Below are 17,354 nucleotides of genomic sequence, written 5' to 3' on the forward strand. Positions count from 1 at the left end.
AAGTAGTGGCTTTTTGGACTTGCACACTTTCCTGGTCTTTCTTTGTTTGGAGTTCATTTCTTTCACTTTTTTGACCATTTCATTCTTTTTACCCTTTGATTTTTCTTTTAGGGCATACCCGCTTTACATTTTTTACATTTTTTGATTTTTTATTTTTATTTTATTTTTATTTTTAGATTTGTATATATATATATTTTTTTAATGGAAAACCTTTGCAAGAAGGAAAGGGATGAACATATTATAGAGCTCATCAAGTCAATCATGAAATATGACACCTATTGGTATAGGAGTATAACAGGTTACTCGCCCGTGAAAATGTTGTTGAACACGCAAACGATGTGTCTTTATGTGACCTGCTCAATTATTGGACTCCTATCCAATTCACGATTAAATGCCAATCTCATATGCTATGACGTCACAAAGTTTTGGATCGATTTCAAATGTGGAAGAACTTTAACTGCCCTCCAAATCTTCCATTAGAGACCAACTCGAGCACAAACAATGAAGTTTTCTATATATTCAACAACCAACCACCTTGCCCGTGAATAACAATAACCTTTCAAAGTTTATGTCAGAATTTATGGTTGAAGATGTTACAAAAGAAAAGTATAGATGACATTATATCTTGAGATGACGGTATATGTTGTCATAGGAGTACTCAATATAATCATTACAAAATAAAACCAGATATTGTAGATAAACCAACCTAGATCCATCTTAACTCTTGATCTACTAAGCATCGACAGGGACCAAATCTTTAGAGCGAAAAGAGATTTGATCCCTCTCGACGCTTGATAGATCCATCGTTAAGATGGATTGAGACTGATTTAATTATTAGCTTTTAAATAGGCCACAAAGTATACCATAGGAAAAACCATGGCTTAAGAATACGATGGGAAAAACCATGGGTTGGAATTGAAAATGTTATTTTTTTATTAATTTAATTTAATTTTGTTTTATTTGACCAAGTCAAAATGTTAGACGTTACAACATCCCTATGATACTTCCTATGATACTTATGTAGAAAGCTCCTCTTGATGCAATTAAAATTCTAGAAGTCCTATTTCGAAATAGACATGCCTATTGGGGTAAATATCCCCTCAAACAATGTATGTTTAGTCAAGTTTGAAATCTTCGGTGACTTCTTTAATTGTAAATTACCTTAAATCAATAAGAAAGTGACCTTTTTAATTGTAAATAATAAATAAATTAATAAGAAAGTACATAAAACAACTACATAAGTTAAATTGTTAATTAACATAAATAGACCCATTATTATGGAAGTTAAATTACATCCTTTTACAATCAAGTGAATTTTCTTTTATTCCTATTTTTTTATAACAATGATTCCTTCCCATTTTCATTACTAAAAACAACTCTCTATTTAACTCTTGAATCTGAATCTGAAAAATCAAAACACTTCAAATTATACACACTATATTCTCTAGAAGATTTTGGAATAATTAATTTCCAACACTTACTACAACATTCTTGGTTTGTTTTTGTCTAATTTGGCATATATTGAATTGAAGAGAATTAATTAAAATTAAAACATATGTTTAGTCTAATTTATGCTTAGAGATGCCCTCTAAGCCCAATATGGGGACGATGTTGTAGTGATGAAATGTTTGTAAACATTTACATGTTAGCTTAATTAAAAAAAAGTAAAAGGTTAAAAGTAATATAGAGCCCAATACGAATACCGTGGGTTCTCAATACCATGAATCAATTTTATTTTATATTTATAAGGCTATTTTTATTTTATTTTCCCCGATTTTTAAAGTTTACATTACATTACATTATTAATTTTATTTTATTTAATATTTTTATTTATTTTTCAACATCTCTACCATAGGAAAGGGCCTCTCAACCCAATAAATTTAAATATTAATAATAAAAAATAAAATTCAATGCATAATTTAAAACTACAAAAAATTACAAATTATTTTGTAACAAACAAAATAATGCCCAGTCAAAAAAACAAACCTCAAATACCATACCTGCTGACCTGCAGGGCAACTATAATAATTTATAAATTGATATAAAACGTCATGGAACAAAGCCCACTAAAGGAAAAGTTTTCTTAGAATTGCATACAAACTCCCAAGCATCATAAATTTAACCAACAAATTATTTCAATAGTGTTGTACTCCCAAGCATGCTATTTTACGCCGCAAGTTTCAAAAATCTACAAAGGTAGAGGGCTTGACCACAAAGATCCATTTGCAGCCTTAAAAGCGGATATTGCAACATATTCATAGCTAGGTGAAGTCCTTATAGTGGGTGATTTCAATGCTAGGACTACAAGTGAGCAAGCTAGCATTATTTGTTGTAAAGATGATTGTGACCCTACTTGGCTTACAGAAGAAAGTAATCATCAGTGGGCAAGAATTTCAGAGGAGAAGGGCTACAATCTCTTTGGTGAACAATTGCTTACTCTATGTGGGGTCTTTGATTTAGTCATTTGTAATGGCTTGACTAGATGGACAAAGTCCGGTAATTTCACTTGCAATACTTACAATGGAGCAAGTGTGGTAGATTATGTAATTTGCTCGCATGGTTTGTGTGAGAAAATGGAGGAAGTTTTGATTGGAGATCAGCTGTGGGACTTGAAATCAGATCACAAGCCAATTTATTTATGTTTCTCTTGGACTGGAAAGAAACAATTAGAGTAAAAAATTCAACATGTCCAACAAAATCTCTCACAGGGCAGAATTCTTTTGACCCCTGAAAATTGTAATACTTTCAAAATGACGCTAGAGAGGCTCTTCGAGAAGGAGAAAATTACAATTCACAACGTTCATAGTCATGAATTAACACATTTAATTCAATGTGCACTTGCAAAGTGCAAAAGAGCAAAAATTAAGAAGTCTGAAACAAATTGCTTTCCAGTCAATGCTTGGTTTGACAAGGAATGCAAAAAGGCAAGGAGAATGTGGAAAGAGCCAAACAAGGATAACATAAAGTTCAAAGCTTACAAGCAGTTATTAAGCAAGAAAAAGGTCGATTTCATGGTTTCAAAGAGGGAAGAACTAATCTTCATTGGGAAAAATAATCCCAAATTATTTTGGAAGGAGCTCCAACCGAAAAAGATACAAGTTGGAAATAATATTACAGCTTCTAAATGGTTTAACTATGCGAGACAACTCTATGAGCAAGTTCCAAAGGTTGACCCTCCCCCCTTGGTCAACACTGATACTGAACTCTTCATGGTGCAAGAGGTAGAGATGGGTATCAAGAAGTTGGGTGTTGGAAAAGCAAAAGACTTAGCTAAACTCCAAGCAGAATATCTAAAGTGGGGCTCAAAGATTCTTGCACCTCACATTACAAAAATCTTCAACAACATCATACAACAAGGGCTCTCCATAAATTGGACAACTAGTCTGGCAATACCTCTTTTCAGGAGCGGTGACGTCAATAATCCCTCCAATTATAGGACCATCATGATAAACCCTTTGTGTGCAAAGTTATTTGAAAGCATGATAGAAAACAAAATTAGCAAGTGGGCACAGGAACGAGATAAGCGTGCTAAAGGGCAAGCAAGTTTTAGAACTAAACATTTCGCAGTTGATCATTGTATAACTTTAAGGCACATCATTGAAAAAGTTTGGGAGAAAAAGGAAGAAGTCTTTTGTTGCTTTGTTGATTTTGGAAAAGCGTTTGACTCGGTTCCTAGGGATAAGCTTTGGCACAGAATGGAGGAACTTGGGGTTCCTAAACACTTGAGAGCAACTGTGCATAGGCTGTATGAAGAGGTGAAAGTCAAAATTAGAACTTCAACAAGGATTTTTGAAAGTTTTAGAAGCGATATCGAGGTCAAGCAATGTTTCCCATTGTCTTCTACCCTTTTTAGTTTATATATCGACAAGCTTGAGGAGTGATTAAATTCGTAAGGGGGTGATGGTATCTATTTGGGCAAGTTTGTTATAAGGTTTCTTTTGTATGCAGATGACCTTATTCTGATTGCTAAATCGACTCTTGGTTTGCAAGAACACTTAATATCCCTTGAGCATTTTTGTAGAAGTGTGCAAGTAAATATCAACAAAACGAAAGTAGTGGTCTTCTCTAAGAAAAGAAAACATAATCAACATAAGTTCTACTTTGAAGACAACATTTCGGAAGAAGTTGCGGATTACAAATACCTCAGAATTGAATTCAACAAAAATCTAAGTTGGAATGGTTGTAGAAAGAAAAGAACTTTGGGGGGTTGGAATGCATTTTATGCTTTTCAAAATAGGTGTAGAGAGGCAGAGTTATGGGACTGGAAAGCCACTCAAACTCTTTTTGGGCTTATAGCGATTCCAATGATTCTCTATGGTCGCGAACTATGGGCCAACAATACATCCGACATGCAGTGGAGACATATTGAGAAAATTTAGAAGCATTTGATTACAAACAAATTTAAGGTTAAAAGTGCAGTTCCTTATGATATCATGTTAAGTGAACCAAGGACTGCTCCTATTGAAGCAATTGTTATGGTGCGAGTCATAAGGTATTTTAAAAAATTTGAGCAAATGGAAGAGGGTAGATGGCCTAAGGTTGTCTTTAATGATAGATTGTGCAAGAGTAAAAAAAACTTCGATGCAACAAAATAACAAATGATTTAGTAAACGGGGTATCTGCTTGAACGTGCGTCCCATAAACAACAAAGAGATAAAAACTTTTGTTATGGAAAAGTTCCACAAGCGTATGTGGGATAAGGAGCTAGGAAGAAAGAAAAATACTATATTGAAGTGTTTAATCCCACTCATAGTCATCAACCAAAAGCATACATAGAGGCCAATATCTCTTGGAGAGCCAAAATTCTTATTGCTCAGTTAAGGACTAATTCTCGTCAACTCTGTTGTGAAACAGGGCATTAGAAAAGGCCAAAGGAAGTGTGAGAGGAAAGAGTATGCATTTTTTGTTCTTTCGGAAAAGTGGAAACAAAAAACATTTCATTTTAGAATGTGAGGCCTTCAAAGACAACACGGAAAGCTATGCAGATATGCTGGTAGCGAGCTCTTGAGATAATCTATTTAGCGAGGGGTTTGTCGAGAAGCTAGGAGCATTTATTTTGAAGCTTCACAGAAAAAGGGCCGAATACATGAAACAGATGAAGAAGCAATCTGTCCCATAGGCTATCTTTAACCTCATAAACGTTAAAATAATTTCTTTCTTTCTTTCTAGTATTAATTTAATATTATAAGAATGTTGTAATGTAATGTTTAATATTTTGACTAAATTAAATTATATAAAAATAAATTTAATGAATAATATTAAACTATATAAAAATTGTAAAATTTTGTTGAAAAAATAAAAATAAATTCAATCGATAATGCTAAACTACATCCAGTTGCAAAATTGTGATGACAAACCAACAAAGTAATACCTAATCGAAAAAAAAGGGAATACCATACCTGCAGGGTAGCTATAATAATTACAAATTGATATAAAAAGTCAGGGAACAAAACCCACCAAACGGTTACACACAGCTAAAAAGATTTCTTAGAATTACATACAAACTCCCAGGCATCATAAATTTAATTGACAAATTATTTCAATAGTGATGTAATCTTTGCACTGGTCTGTCTGTGTAATGGAAGAGGAAGGGCAAGAGCAGGAGCAGAAGCAGGAAGTGTGGAGTTGGGGAGCAGGCACAGACGGTCAGCTGGCAACGGGACGACAAAAGGATGAATGGCTTCCTCAATTTGTAGAATCATTGTCCTCTCTAGAGATATCCACCATTGCCTGTGGGGGTGCGCATGCACTTGCGTTACTTCGTACGTTTACTGCTCCACCCATTTCTACAATCACATATATTCATTACCAGAGTCAAACAATGAAATAAAGAAATTGTATAAAAATTAACCATTTGCAAAAATATCTGAAAAACAAAGACTGTTTTAGGTCAAATTCGGCATCCCATCCTTGTAGCAAAAACTTCCGAGTCAAGCTCTATAGTTGACTGTTAATCCTATTCATTGGCTGGTTCGTGAATTTGATGTTTAAGAATTTGATCATAAACTAGCTATTTAATAATAAATAATCCATAAATTATTTGGCGGCTCTGCACATGTATTGATCAGAACGTTTCGTCGCCCATCTTGCCAACCATTTCATATCACCAAAAGTAAAATTTTGTATACTAGGAGAAATGAAAAACCAAGAAAAGCTCCTATGTCAGGACTGATAAAATATTGTAGGGACAATCTTGCACTGAGAAAAAGCTATTCAAGATGTATTCATTAGTATTTTAACATCATTACATATAGAGCAACCATGTTATCTCCATTTACAGAGGTAGAGATATGATGCCATCATACTGTATGTGGATGACATTTTTGATGCGTTTATGAAGGTCTTTGATCTTGGTTACCTGAGAACCTTAAAATGCATAAGTATAGGCTCCAGTTATAATCAAAATTGTTAGGCGCTAGAAGGAGCGCCAGAATGGCAGAAAAATCAGAGAGGCAGGTCTGAGCGGAGGGCAAAGGAGTTACACTGAGTGGCAGTTACTCTTGGCTCTGATACCATGTCAGGCCAAGGAGCGACTCCCGAATTAGATTGCCATTGCATTAATGAGAATAGCCTTATATAACATAGAAGAGTGTCAGAGCGACACTTGAGATTCATCTTCCAAGGTTGGTTCCTATTCTAACTGTTCATATTTCTCTTTATTTATGCATTAATAAGTTATTCACCCAATCCCCGAGGGTTAGGTGTCCAACAAAAATGAAAAGATATTTTTTTGTTTTAAACAAGGTGCTTCCGATATTAACTGCAGCAAGAGCGCCCTTCTCCATTTGGGGAATATAAGTTATAACAATGTTATGTACCTAGTTTACAACACTTTGAAAAAATCCGTTCTGCTGAGATGTCACATATGGGGTATCTATTCTGTAGAATTCATCTAGAATTTGTACCCAGCCCATAGTTTTAAAACTAGGCCGGTCTGACTCGGAATTGACCCGGTTGACTGAGCCATACCCCCGCCCAGACCGACTACGTCAATTATCCAGTGCAACAACCAGTCTGCTACCGAACTGGCCAAGTTGGTCACCAATTTGGCTGGTTCGGTAATGGACTGGCTGGACCGATTGAGCCTGACTTAAACCGGTCGATCTCGGTGGTGGGAAAAAAGGCAGGTTGGGCGGACTTGAAATTAGTTTTTTTTTGTTTAAACTATTTCCTAGCCCCTCTACCCTTCTTCCACGCCTATAAAGGTAACCCAACCCCCTCATATTTCCTCACAACTATCTCATTGCTTTTATGTGAGCATTTGTGAGGAGTTTGTGTGCAGTTGGAGTTGGTTTTTGGAGCAACATTGGGGAGGTTCTCAGGCGTTCTTTGGAGCAACATTGAAGAGTTGGTTTTTGGAGCAGCATTGGTTATGTGTTTTTGTTTTGATCTCTATATTATACATGTATTGGACAAAGCACTCGGTGCCTTTCTGATATAATAGATATATTCATGAGCATGGTTTGATCAAGTGTTGTATTCTCTCTATTATTCTAATGCTTCGAGTTTGGAAACATGAATAAAAATCTTTAAAAATATGATTTTTCATTAAAATTAAGTATTTAGTGTACTTTTTACAAAGACCGAATCATTGGAATCAACTAGTCTGAGTCGATACCGAGTTAGAGTTGACCCTCGGCCAGTTTTGAGTTCGAGTCCGAGTTTTAAAACTATGACCCAACCCCACCTGCATCAAACAACCTTCTTTATGGGTGAAATGGTGAATGAAGTGTGAAACATGTCTTTGAAGGATTTGAACCTTGGTGAGGGTATGAAACACCTTTCACTCTAACATCAAACCTAGACCTTGAGATGTCACATGTGGGGTATCTATGCTGTGGAATTCGTTCAGAACTTGCACCCAACCCCACCCACATCAAACAACCTTCTTTTTCTATTGGTGAGATGGTGAATGAAGTGTGAAACATGTCTTTGAAGGATTTGAAGCTTGGTGAGGGTATGAAACACCTTTCACTCTACCATAAAATCTGCTAATTTTTAAAGAGTTCTGCAAATTGATAATTGATTCTGATGATTATTTCTTAGATTGTCTTATCTTACATTCATTGATCATCATAAATCAAATTACACAAATTACTTCAACAATAAAACAATATGCCGGTAAGATCACAAAGAGATGTTGAGAAATCAATGCATGTAGATATTATGGTTTGATTCCTCTTTTCTTGATAATTACTTGTGATTTATGTTGGTTTCTTTTACTTCTTTATTATGTTATCTTTCATCAAGCAATTACCAAAATAAAATGTATGAAGATCACAAGAACAAGGAACACAAGATATAGGCGCTTAGCCAGGGCAAAACTCCTATTTAGGGGAAAATGCAATCCAGCTCTTCCACTAGTAGATTAAATCAAAATGAGACAATCCAAGACCTTTAGACCTAAACAAAGACTTCCTCCAATCACCAAGTTAGCCCTTCCTTTATGTAGACAAACTCTGCCAAATCCTCCAAGTGTTAGCTCCTTAAAAACCACTTGAATCCAGAATTTCTGCCCCCCAGCTACAAAATTTCGGACCTTCAGTTACTGCAGAAATTTCGGCCCCTGCGACTTGCCCATAAACCCTAAAAAACTTCGCACGTGTGAGAGAGATGCCCAAAAACTGCTGTTTTGTCTTTCCCAACTTCTTTCTTCCTTCTCCTTGCTCGTCGCTCTTTTTTTTCTTGCCTTAGAGTTGTAGATCGAAATTGTGAGTGAATGGATGCCAAATAGGTTGAGTTTCACTTATATTTATACTCCTTTTGCTGGGTTGAATAGCCCTAATCTAGGCCGACTTCATTAGGCCAGGGCCAACTTGTTGTGGAGGTGACAAATGACATATTTGACTCAAAAATAAGTCTTTTTACATGATACAAAAGCCTAAGAAGGGTCTAATAAATATGACAATGACTCTCTTGATTCTTGACAAACCCTAGGAGCCTTGGAGGCTATGTCCTATAAAATAAATAAAAGAGCATGAAACCCATGCTTCAATTTTTTTTTTTTTTTTTCTTTTACAATAAAATTTCTTTTTCTTTTCTTTTGACAAATACAATTATGAAGACTAACACTAGTTACATTTTTCAACACTCCCTCTTAACTAGGGAGGTATTCATAATTACATATATACATAGGTACATGGATGAACTCAAAATGACAATCTATGAAGAGTTATAACACATGCAGTGCTACAGATTAGATACATGACTAGGGTATCTAACTAGGCGGGACTAAGGTGTGTTCCAAGCTTTAGCCTCTATAGGTACCATTAGGTTTTAGCTCTAACACCAACCTAGGGATCTAGGTGCATATCCAAGGTCGAAGCTCCAAGAACAAAGCCACCCTCCCTACTTCAGGATCTAGACATCATCACAGGCCGGCCAGATGTCCTCCCAAGCATCTTGTCGCCCCAAGATGTTTCATCTCTCCCTATCTACTAAATTTGTAAATCAACCAATCCAAGCACGCTTCTAAAATATTTGAACTTTTTATTTGGAAGAGATTTCATCAACACGTCAGCTACTTGCTCATTTTTTGGAATATACAATAGCTTCACGACCTCGTCCTGCACCAAACTTTTAATGTAGTGGTACTTGTTAATATGCTTTGTCTTGGCATGAAATATAGGGTCCTCAGACATCTTGATGCTACTTTGATTATCACAATTTATCACTGTAGGACCCAGTGGCCCTCCAGAGTCCAAACAAATCTGATAAGAGTTTTCTTAAACCACTGCTTCTTTTCCTACTTCACATGCAACAACATATTCAGCTTCAACACTACTTAAAGCAATAGGATATTGTTTTCTACTCATCCATGAAATCATTGCGGATCCCAAATTGAAACCGCCACCAATAGTACTTCTTCCATCTATCTCACTGCCACCCTAGTCAGAATCAGTAAAACTTGTCAATTTGACTTCCTTTCGATCATACTTTAGGCAGTCTTGAATAATGATGAATAGTTCCATGTAAGTATCTTAAAATGTGCTTGGAAACTATCCAATGGTCATGACGAGGCTCCAACTAAAATTGACTAAGAATGTTTAGAACAAAGCATATATCAGATCTAGTATTCGCTAAGTACATCAAACTTTCAAAAAGCCCACCAACTTACAATAACTTGTAGGATCAATGAGACTAGAGTCAAAGCTTCTCAACTTCTTTAGATTTGTGATCATGGGAGTAGTCATAGGCTTGGAATCCATCATACCGAACTTTTGTAACATCTTGATTATGTACTTTCCTTGACCAAGATATATCTCACCGGGTTTCTGCCAAACTTCCAAGCCCAAGTAGTAATGCATGAGTCCCAGATCTTTCATTTCAAATTTTGCTGCCAGCATCTTCTTGCATTCTAGAATTCTGCGCTCCACACTTGTAATAAATAAATCATCCACATATAAAAGTATAATAACTGGTTCATTCTTCACTATCTTGATGTAGAGGTTTGCATCAACAAAATTTTTAACAAAGCTAATCCTTAAATGATTGGCATCCATTCTTGCATACTAGGCCCTAGGAGCTCACCTCAAGCCATATAGAGCTTTCTATAGTCCGCAAACATGAGTTTCCCTGCTATTTATCTCAAAGTTTTCTGGTTGTTCAATATATACTTCTTCATCAATGGTTTCAATTAGAAAGACCGTTTTAATATCCATTTGATGGATATTCCATCCCATAGTGGCTGCTAAAGAAACCAAAGATCTAATAGTAGTGTACCTGGCAGTAGGAGCAAACGTTTCTTCATAGTCTATTCCTTCCTTTTGAGAGAAACCTCTTGCAACAAATCTTGCTTTGTATTTGTCTATCCAAACCCCATTCTTCATGATAGTTTGATATTCTTCTTGCATTACTTTCTTCCATTCTTCTTGATGAGCGACGTCTTCAAAGGTAGTTGGTTCTGCTTCAATTAACTTTGTCATGTATGTTGCATATCCTGAGTATCTTTTTGGCCTTTTGCTTTCTCTGAAAGTTCCTTTCGCTGCTTCATGTCCTTCGACATCTTCAAGTGTAGCTTTTAACTAATTTGACCTCTTCTTTGTTTCGAGAATAATTGTAGGTTGAATAGGTTCACTTGGTCCTTCTTCTTCTTGACTTGTAGGAGACTTGTCATGTTGCCCTGCTTCTTGGTGCATCTTCTTCATTGGATTCAATAGGTATATCCTTGGATCTTTTGTACGCATCATTTTCATCAAATATAACATCTTTGCTAACTTCAATTTGTCTCTCTTCTTTGATGTAGATTCTATTAGCCTTTGATGAAAGGATATACCCAACGAAGATACCTTTTATACTTGTAGAGTCTAACTTATTACACTTGTCTTTTGGAATATGAATGTATGTGGGACATCCAAAGATTTAGAGATGGTTTACACATGGCTTCTTCCCTTAAAACGCTTCTTCCAGTGTCATATTGTCAAGGATTCTATGAGAACTTCTATTTTTTATGTATATTGTTGTCATGGATGCTTCCCCCCGTAGAAATTTTGGTAGGTCTTGATCAAATATCATAGTCCTTTTGCATTCTTCAATGGTTCTATTCTTCCTTTCTGCTACTCCATTTTGTTCGGGATTGTAGGGAACAATGATCTCCCTCTTAATGCCTGCTTCTTTGCAATAAGCTATAAGTTCCTTTGAAGTATATTCACCCCCATTATCAGATCTAAGGGTTTTATCTTTCTTTCGGTCAAGGTCTCAACTTCGGATCTAAACTCCTTGAACTTCTCAAATACTTCATCCTTTGTCTTGAGAAGATAGAGCCATGTCTTTCTGGAGTGATCATCAATGAAGGTCACATAGTATTGGTGGCCTCCAAGAGATTTATTAGACATGGACCCACATACATCAAAATGAATGAGGTCTAATACCTCCTTAGACCTTGTGTCACTGCTTGTAAGGGGTTTCCTAGTATTCTTTCCCAAGGCACATCACTTGTATACTCCTTCATAGTCCTCCTTGATGTTGGGGATGCCCTTCACCATTTGACTTAAAGAGGGTATTATCTGGACGTGAATGTGACCATATCTTCTATGCCAAAGTTTGATGGGACTAATTTCCATATGAACAAGGGCTTGAGTGTTAGTTTTTGGTAGCATCGGATGTGCTCTATCCATGAAAATTGGTGGATAGGCTAAGGCATATGAGTTCTAAAGAACCCAGACACCGTTTGGTGAAATTCCACCCTGATTGTATTTTATTAAAATAATTAATATTTTTAATGGGGTTCCTAAGTCTAAACTTAGGAAAATTAAAGTATTAATGGGTATTAATCAAAATATGGGTGAGAATGCTCTAGAAAGTGAATCAAGTCAAGTTTTAATCTTAGCCGTTGATTAGAGACTTAATTTCGGCTGTTGAAGTCTCAACGAGAAAAGTATAAGAAGGAGGCTTGGGGTTCATTTAGAAACACACATAGAGAGAACGAATTGATTTAGAGTTCGATTTTTGGGGCTAGGAAACTGAGAATTCGAACTGAGTGATCATTCTGCAGCAGAGGGGCAAGGATAGTTTGGGAGTACTAGACAGAGAGGCGGAGAGACGCTAGTGGAGGCAGCGCAATAGCTAGAAGGACTGACATTGGGCCAATCTGGGCCCACACAGGCTTGACGTAGAGCCAAAAGGGCCAGTGCAGAAGCAGAAGCTGTGCTCATGCAGAAAACCAGAACTGCCGGAACAACTGGGAAGGTTGATGTAGGAGGCAGAAGAGACAGCGCAGAGCTAACGCAGAGCTTGTACGGCTGACGAAGGGCCTACGCAGGGCCAACGTAGAGGTAGCCGGGGTTAGCCAGTTTTGCTGCTGGATCAGCTGCAATCTGCCAGGTGAAGTGAAGTAAAAATCACTCGTTTTCGGCCATTATTTTTCTTTGTCACTAGTTTTCCAGGAGGGCAACCAACATTGTATTCAGAATTACTGCTTAATAATAGAAAACCCTCAAAGTTGTTGCACCGGTTTTCTCGCGTTGGGCTTTTCCGGGGACTATTTTGTCCAAAAATAAATGTCCTATGTATCTTTTTCTTTGCTCAGTTTTCTGTTTCATGTAATCAAATTTAAAGTAGTGTACGCTGCAAAAGTAATTTACTTCAATATTCAGAAAAATAACTTGATAATGTATATTAAAATCAAGTAGGAGAAGTAAATTCAATTTTGCTGCAGTAGGGGTTCCTTGAGGGTAGGAATTTTCACATGGTATCGGAGCATTGATTTTGAAACAAGAAGCGCAGATCCAGTGCTGAGCAGAGAGGCCAAAAGCTGCATTTGGCAGCAATTCGAATCCCCTTGAAGGGATTGCGCAGTCCTTGCCAGGAAGCAAAGCATCCGAGGAAATCTCTCTTTGAGAGAGTCGACGGAGAGGTACATTTCCAGTGCATGAGTTTGCAGAGGCAGAGGGAGTGACATAGAGCCTCAACGCAGTGCTTGAAGGACGCAGTTTTTGCTGGGGCAAAAATCCGTCGGAAAAGGGCGAAGACACATAGAAGGGGAATTTTCTCCTCAGAGAACTTTTCTTGCCAAAAGTTTGAATTTCTCACTTGTTGGGCAACAATGCTGAGCAATGACTAGAGGAGTTAGTTCGACAGTTTGGGTGAGATGGCATCACTTGGGCTCAGAGATCAGGATAGGTTGGAAGAAGCTTCCAACTGTCATATGGAAGACCAAAATCTTAGCTGTTCTGGAGGAGTATGATCTCGAAGCCTACGTCAAGAGTGTTGTGGCTGTTCCAGCGGACAACGATCAGAAGAAAAAGTACAAGGCCGAGCAGGGAAAGGCAAAGAGGTTCATACTCGATGGAGTTCGAGATCATGTGGTCTCACACTTGCAGGGCAAAGATACAACCCGAGAGATGTGGGAAGCTTTGTCTTCACTGTATGAAGGTTCTTCCGAACAACGAAAGATGTATCTAGAAAAAAAGTTGCAGCGGACATTGATGCAGAAGGGAGAAGGGGTTAACTCCTATCTTCAACGTCTTCAGGACACCAGAGACCAACTTGCTGCAGTGGGGTCTACTCCTTAGTCTACCGCGATGGTAAGGACAACCCTGAATGGAGTCTTGGATGAATGGCAAGTCTTCGTCCAAAGTATATTGGGCAGGGAAAGACTACCTTCATGGGAGGAGATGTGGGCATCACTTCAATAGGAGGAATTAAGGAGGGACTTGGTTAAGGTCAATCTCAATGGCAACAGTGGGAGTGGAACGAAGACCAAAGAGGAGGAGGAGGGGAATGTGGCTATAGCATCAAAGGGACAGCAGAAGCCGAAGCGGAAGAAGGACATTTCGAAGGTGAAATGTTTTAGATGTGGCGAGATGGGCCACTTTGCATCCCAGTGTCCTTTGAACCAAAAGGATAAGGATGAAAAACATGATCCTAAGGCTACTCCAACAAAAAATGATGAAGATGAGTTTGCCATGAGTGCCCACGCATCTCCAGGAGGGAAATGGGGCGATATTGAGCTGTATTCGGGAGGACTACATGTGGGCAGGATCCTTGAGGAGTCCACCTCTTGGATCAATTTCTTGCTACGAGAGCCCAAGATTCAATAGTAGCGAGAGGGACTTAGTGTCAGATGATGTAGTGGATTGTATGGAGGAAAGATGCAGTAGCCTGAGACAAGAGACTGATCAGCGCAGAGCAAGGTTGGCAGCAGTGCAGAGGTCAGCAGCAACGCAGAAGATTCGAAGGGTCAGAGACTAGTAAGTAGTCAGATTCCAACATTCATGGTATTATGCTGAACACAGTTAAGTTCAGTAATTTTTGATGTTTTTTAGTGGCTTCTCTCAGCGACTGAGTTGCAGTACCAATGCAGTGTTAGTAGTGGCAATGCTAGCAACATAGCAGATGCAGCATTTGAGAGGGAGCTGTAGTACAGATGCAACAGTGGCAGTGGCAGTGTCATGGGTAGCAGTACAATTGCAATAGAAACACAGTGTTGGTGGCAACAACAGTGCGGAAAGGAGGTGCTTCAGAGACAGAGCAACATGCAGTTGGAAATTGTTGTTAGAGCACTTTTCTCGCTAAGAGGAGTGCTAGTTTTTGATAGCATCGGATGTGCTCTAGCCATGAAAATTGGTGGAGAGGCTAAGGCACATGAGTTCTAAAGAACCCAAAAACCGTTTGGTGAAATTCTACCCAGATTGTATTTTATTAAAATAATTAATATTTTTAATGGGGTTCCTAAGTCTAAACTTAGGAAAAGTAAAGTATTAATGGGTATTAATCAAAATATGGGTGAGAATGTTCTAGAAAGTGAATCAATTCAAGTTTTAATCTTCGCCGTTGATTAGAGATTTAATCTTGTCCGTGAAGTCTCAACGAGAAAAGTATAAGGAGGCTTGGGGTTCATTTAGAAACACACACGGAGAGAACGAATTGATCTAGAGTTCGATTTCTGGGGCTAGGAAGCTGAGAATTCGAACTGAGTGATCATTCTGCAGCAGAGGGGTAGGGATAATTCGGGACTATTGGACGAAGAGATGCTAGTGGAGGCAGCGCAACAGCTAGAAGGATTGATGCTGAGCCAATTTGGGCCCACGCAAGCCCGACGCAGAGCTAGAAGGGCTAGTGTAGAAGTAGACGCTGCCCTCACGCAGAAAGCCAGAACTGCCGGAACAACCGGGAAGGTTGACGCAGGAGGCAGAAGAGACAGCGCAGAGCTGACGCAGGGCCTACGCAGGGCCAGTGTAGAGGTAGCCGGGTTACCCTGTTTCGTTGCCAGATCAGCCAGAATCTGCTAGATGAAGTGAGGTAAAAATCACTCAGTTTTCCGCCATTATTTTTCTTTGTCACTGGTTTGCCGGGAGGGCAATCAACTTTGTATTCAGAATTACTGCTTAATAATAGAAAACCTTTAGAGCTATTGCACCGGTTTTCCCGCATTGGGTTTTTCCGGGGTCTATTTTGTCCAAAAATAACTGTGCTATGTATCTTGTTCTTTGCTCAGTTTTCTGTGCCATGTAATCAAATTTAAAGTAGTGTAGGCTGCAGAAGTAATTTACTTCAGTATTCAGAAAAATAACTTGATAATGTATATTAAAATCAAGTAGAAGTAAATTCAGTTTTGCTGCAGTAGGGGTTCCTTGAGGGTAGGAATTTTCATATTGAGGAGATGGTGTTGTAACTCTATATAATCTTCCTTCACGAATCCCAATAACCCTTTCCCTTTCAAAACTAGAATCCTTTCCCCAAACCAAAATTTTACCATCTACAAAACGACTCTATCTCCTTTATCTTCTAAACAAGAAATGGAAAGTAAATTCTTTTTTCAAACCTAGGACATAGAGGATGTTATTAAGATGTAGCTTTGCTCCACTTTCTAGCTCCAATGATGTAGATCCAAGGCCCTTGACTGCATAGCTGTTGTTGTCTCCAAGCTCCACTGCATGTGATGATGATCCCTTTGATAGAGTATGAAGTTGTCCACTTTCTCCTGTCATGTGTCTTGAAGCTCCACTATCAATAATCCAAGCATTGTCATCATTTAGTGTACCTGTAAGTGCAACCAAGAGCCCTCCACTCTTGACTCTCTTAGATAGATTGTAGATGATCCTTCCAACAAAGCTTCCTACAATTTTCAAGAGATTGAGTCCCATCTTCAGATAGCTTGCCATCGAGAGAGTGATCTTTTCTTCCAAGATTGTTTTCCTTCCTTCAAATGATAGCCAACAAAGTGATCTTCAAATAGTCATTCCTTCACCTTAGCTCTGATACCGTGTTGAGAAATCAATGCATGTAGATTTTAGGGTTTGATTCCTCTTTTCTTAATAATTACTTGCGATTTATGTTGACTTCTTTTCCTTCTTTATTATGTTATATTTCATCAAGCAATTGCCAAAATAAAATGTATTAAGATTACAAGAACAAGGAATACAAGATATACGGGCTCAGCCAGGGCAAAACCCCTATTTAGGGGAAAACCTAGTCCAACTCTTCCACTAGTAGATCAAATCAAAATGAGACAATCCAAGACCTTTGGACCTAGACAAATACTTCCTCCAATCACCAAGTCAACCCTTCCGTTATGTAGACAAACTTTGCAAATTCTCCAAGTGTTAGCGCCTTAAAAACTGCTTCAATCTAGAATTTCGGCCCCCCAACTACAGAATTTTGGACTTGTAGTTATTGCAGAAACTTTATCCCCTGCAACTTGCCCAGAAACCCCTGAAAACTTTGCACGTGTGAGAGAGAGATGCCCAAAAACTTCGATTTTTTCTTTCCCATATTCTTTCTTCCTTCTCCTTGCTCTTCGCTCTTCTTTTTCTTGCCTTAGAGTTATAGATCAAACTTGTGAGTGAATGGATGCCAAATAGTTCGAGTTGCACTTCTATTTATACTGCTTTTGCTTGGTCGAATAGCCCTAA

At 38.0% G+C, this 17,354-nt stretch overlaps 1 protein-coding gene across 3 annotated transcripts in view; it reads left to right on the top strand.

The window, feature by feature from the left end:
• Positions 1 to 5,455: 5,455 nt before the first annotated feature.
• The window catches only part of LOC149142408 (Regulator of chromosome condensation (RCC1) family protein), a 136,414-nt gene continuing 124,515 nt past the window's right edge, over positions 5,456 to 17,354 (top strand). The window contains exon 1 of one of the 3 annotated variants that reach the window (XM_089449368.1): positions 5,456 to 5,762. In XM_089449368.1, coding sequence (XP_089305494.1) covers positions 5,579 to 5,762 — 184 coding nt within the window. In that variant the 5' untranslated portion in view covers positions 5,456 to 5,578. The remainder of the gene's footprint in view (positions 5,763 to 17,354) is intronic. The other 2 variants (XM_089449366.1, XM_089449367.1) reach the window with 2 other exon arrangements.

The sequence above is a fragment of the Pinus tabuliformis genome, chromosome X (genome assembly GCF_031772625.1).
Source record: "Pinus tabuliformis cultivar Carrire ecotype Pingquan chromosome X, CPIR1, whole genome shotgun sequence".
NCBI classification, from domain to species: domain Eukaryota; kingdom Viridiplantae; phylum Streptophyta; class Pinopsida; order Pinales; family Pinaceae; genus Pinus; species Pinus tabuliformis.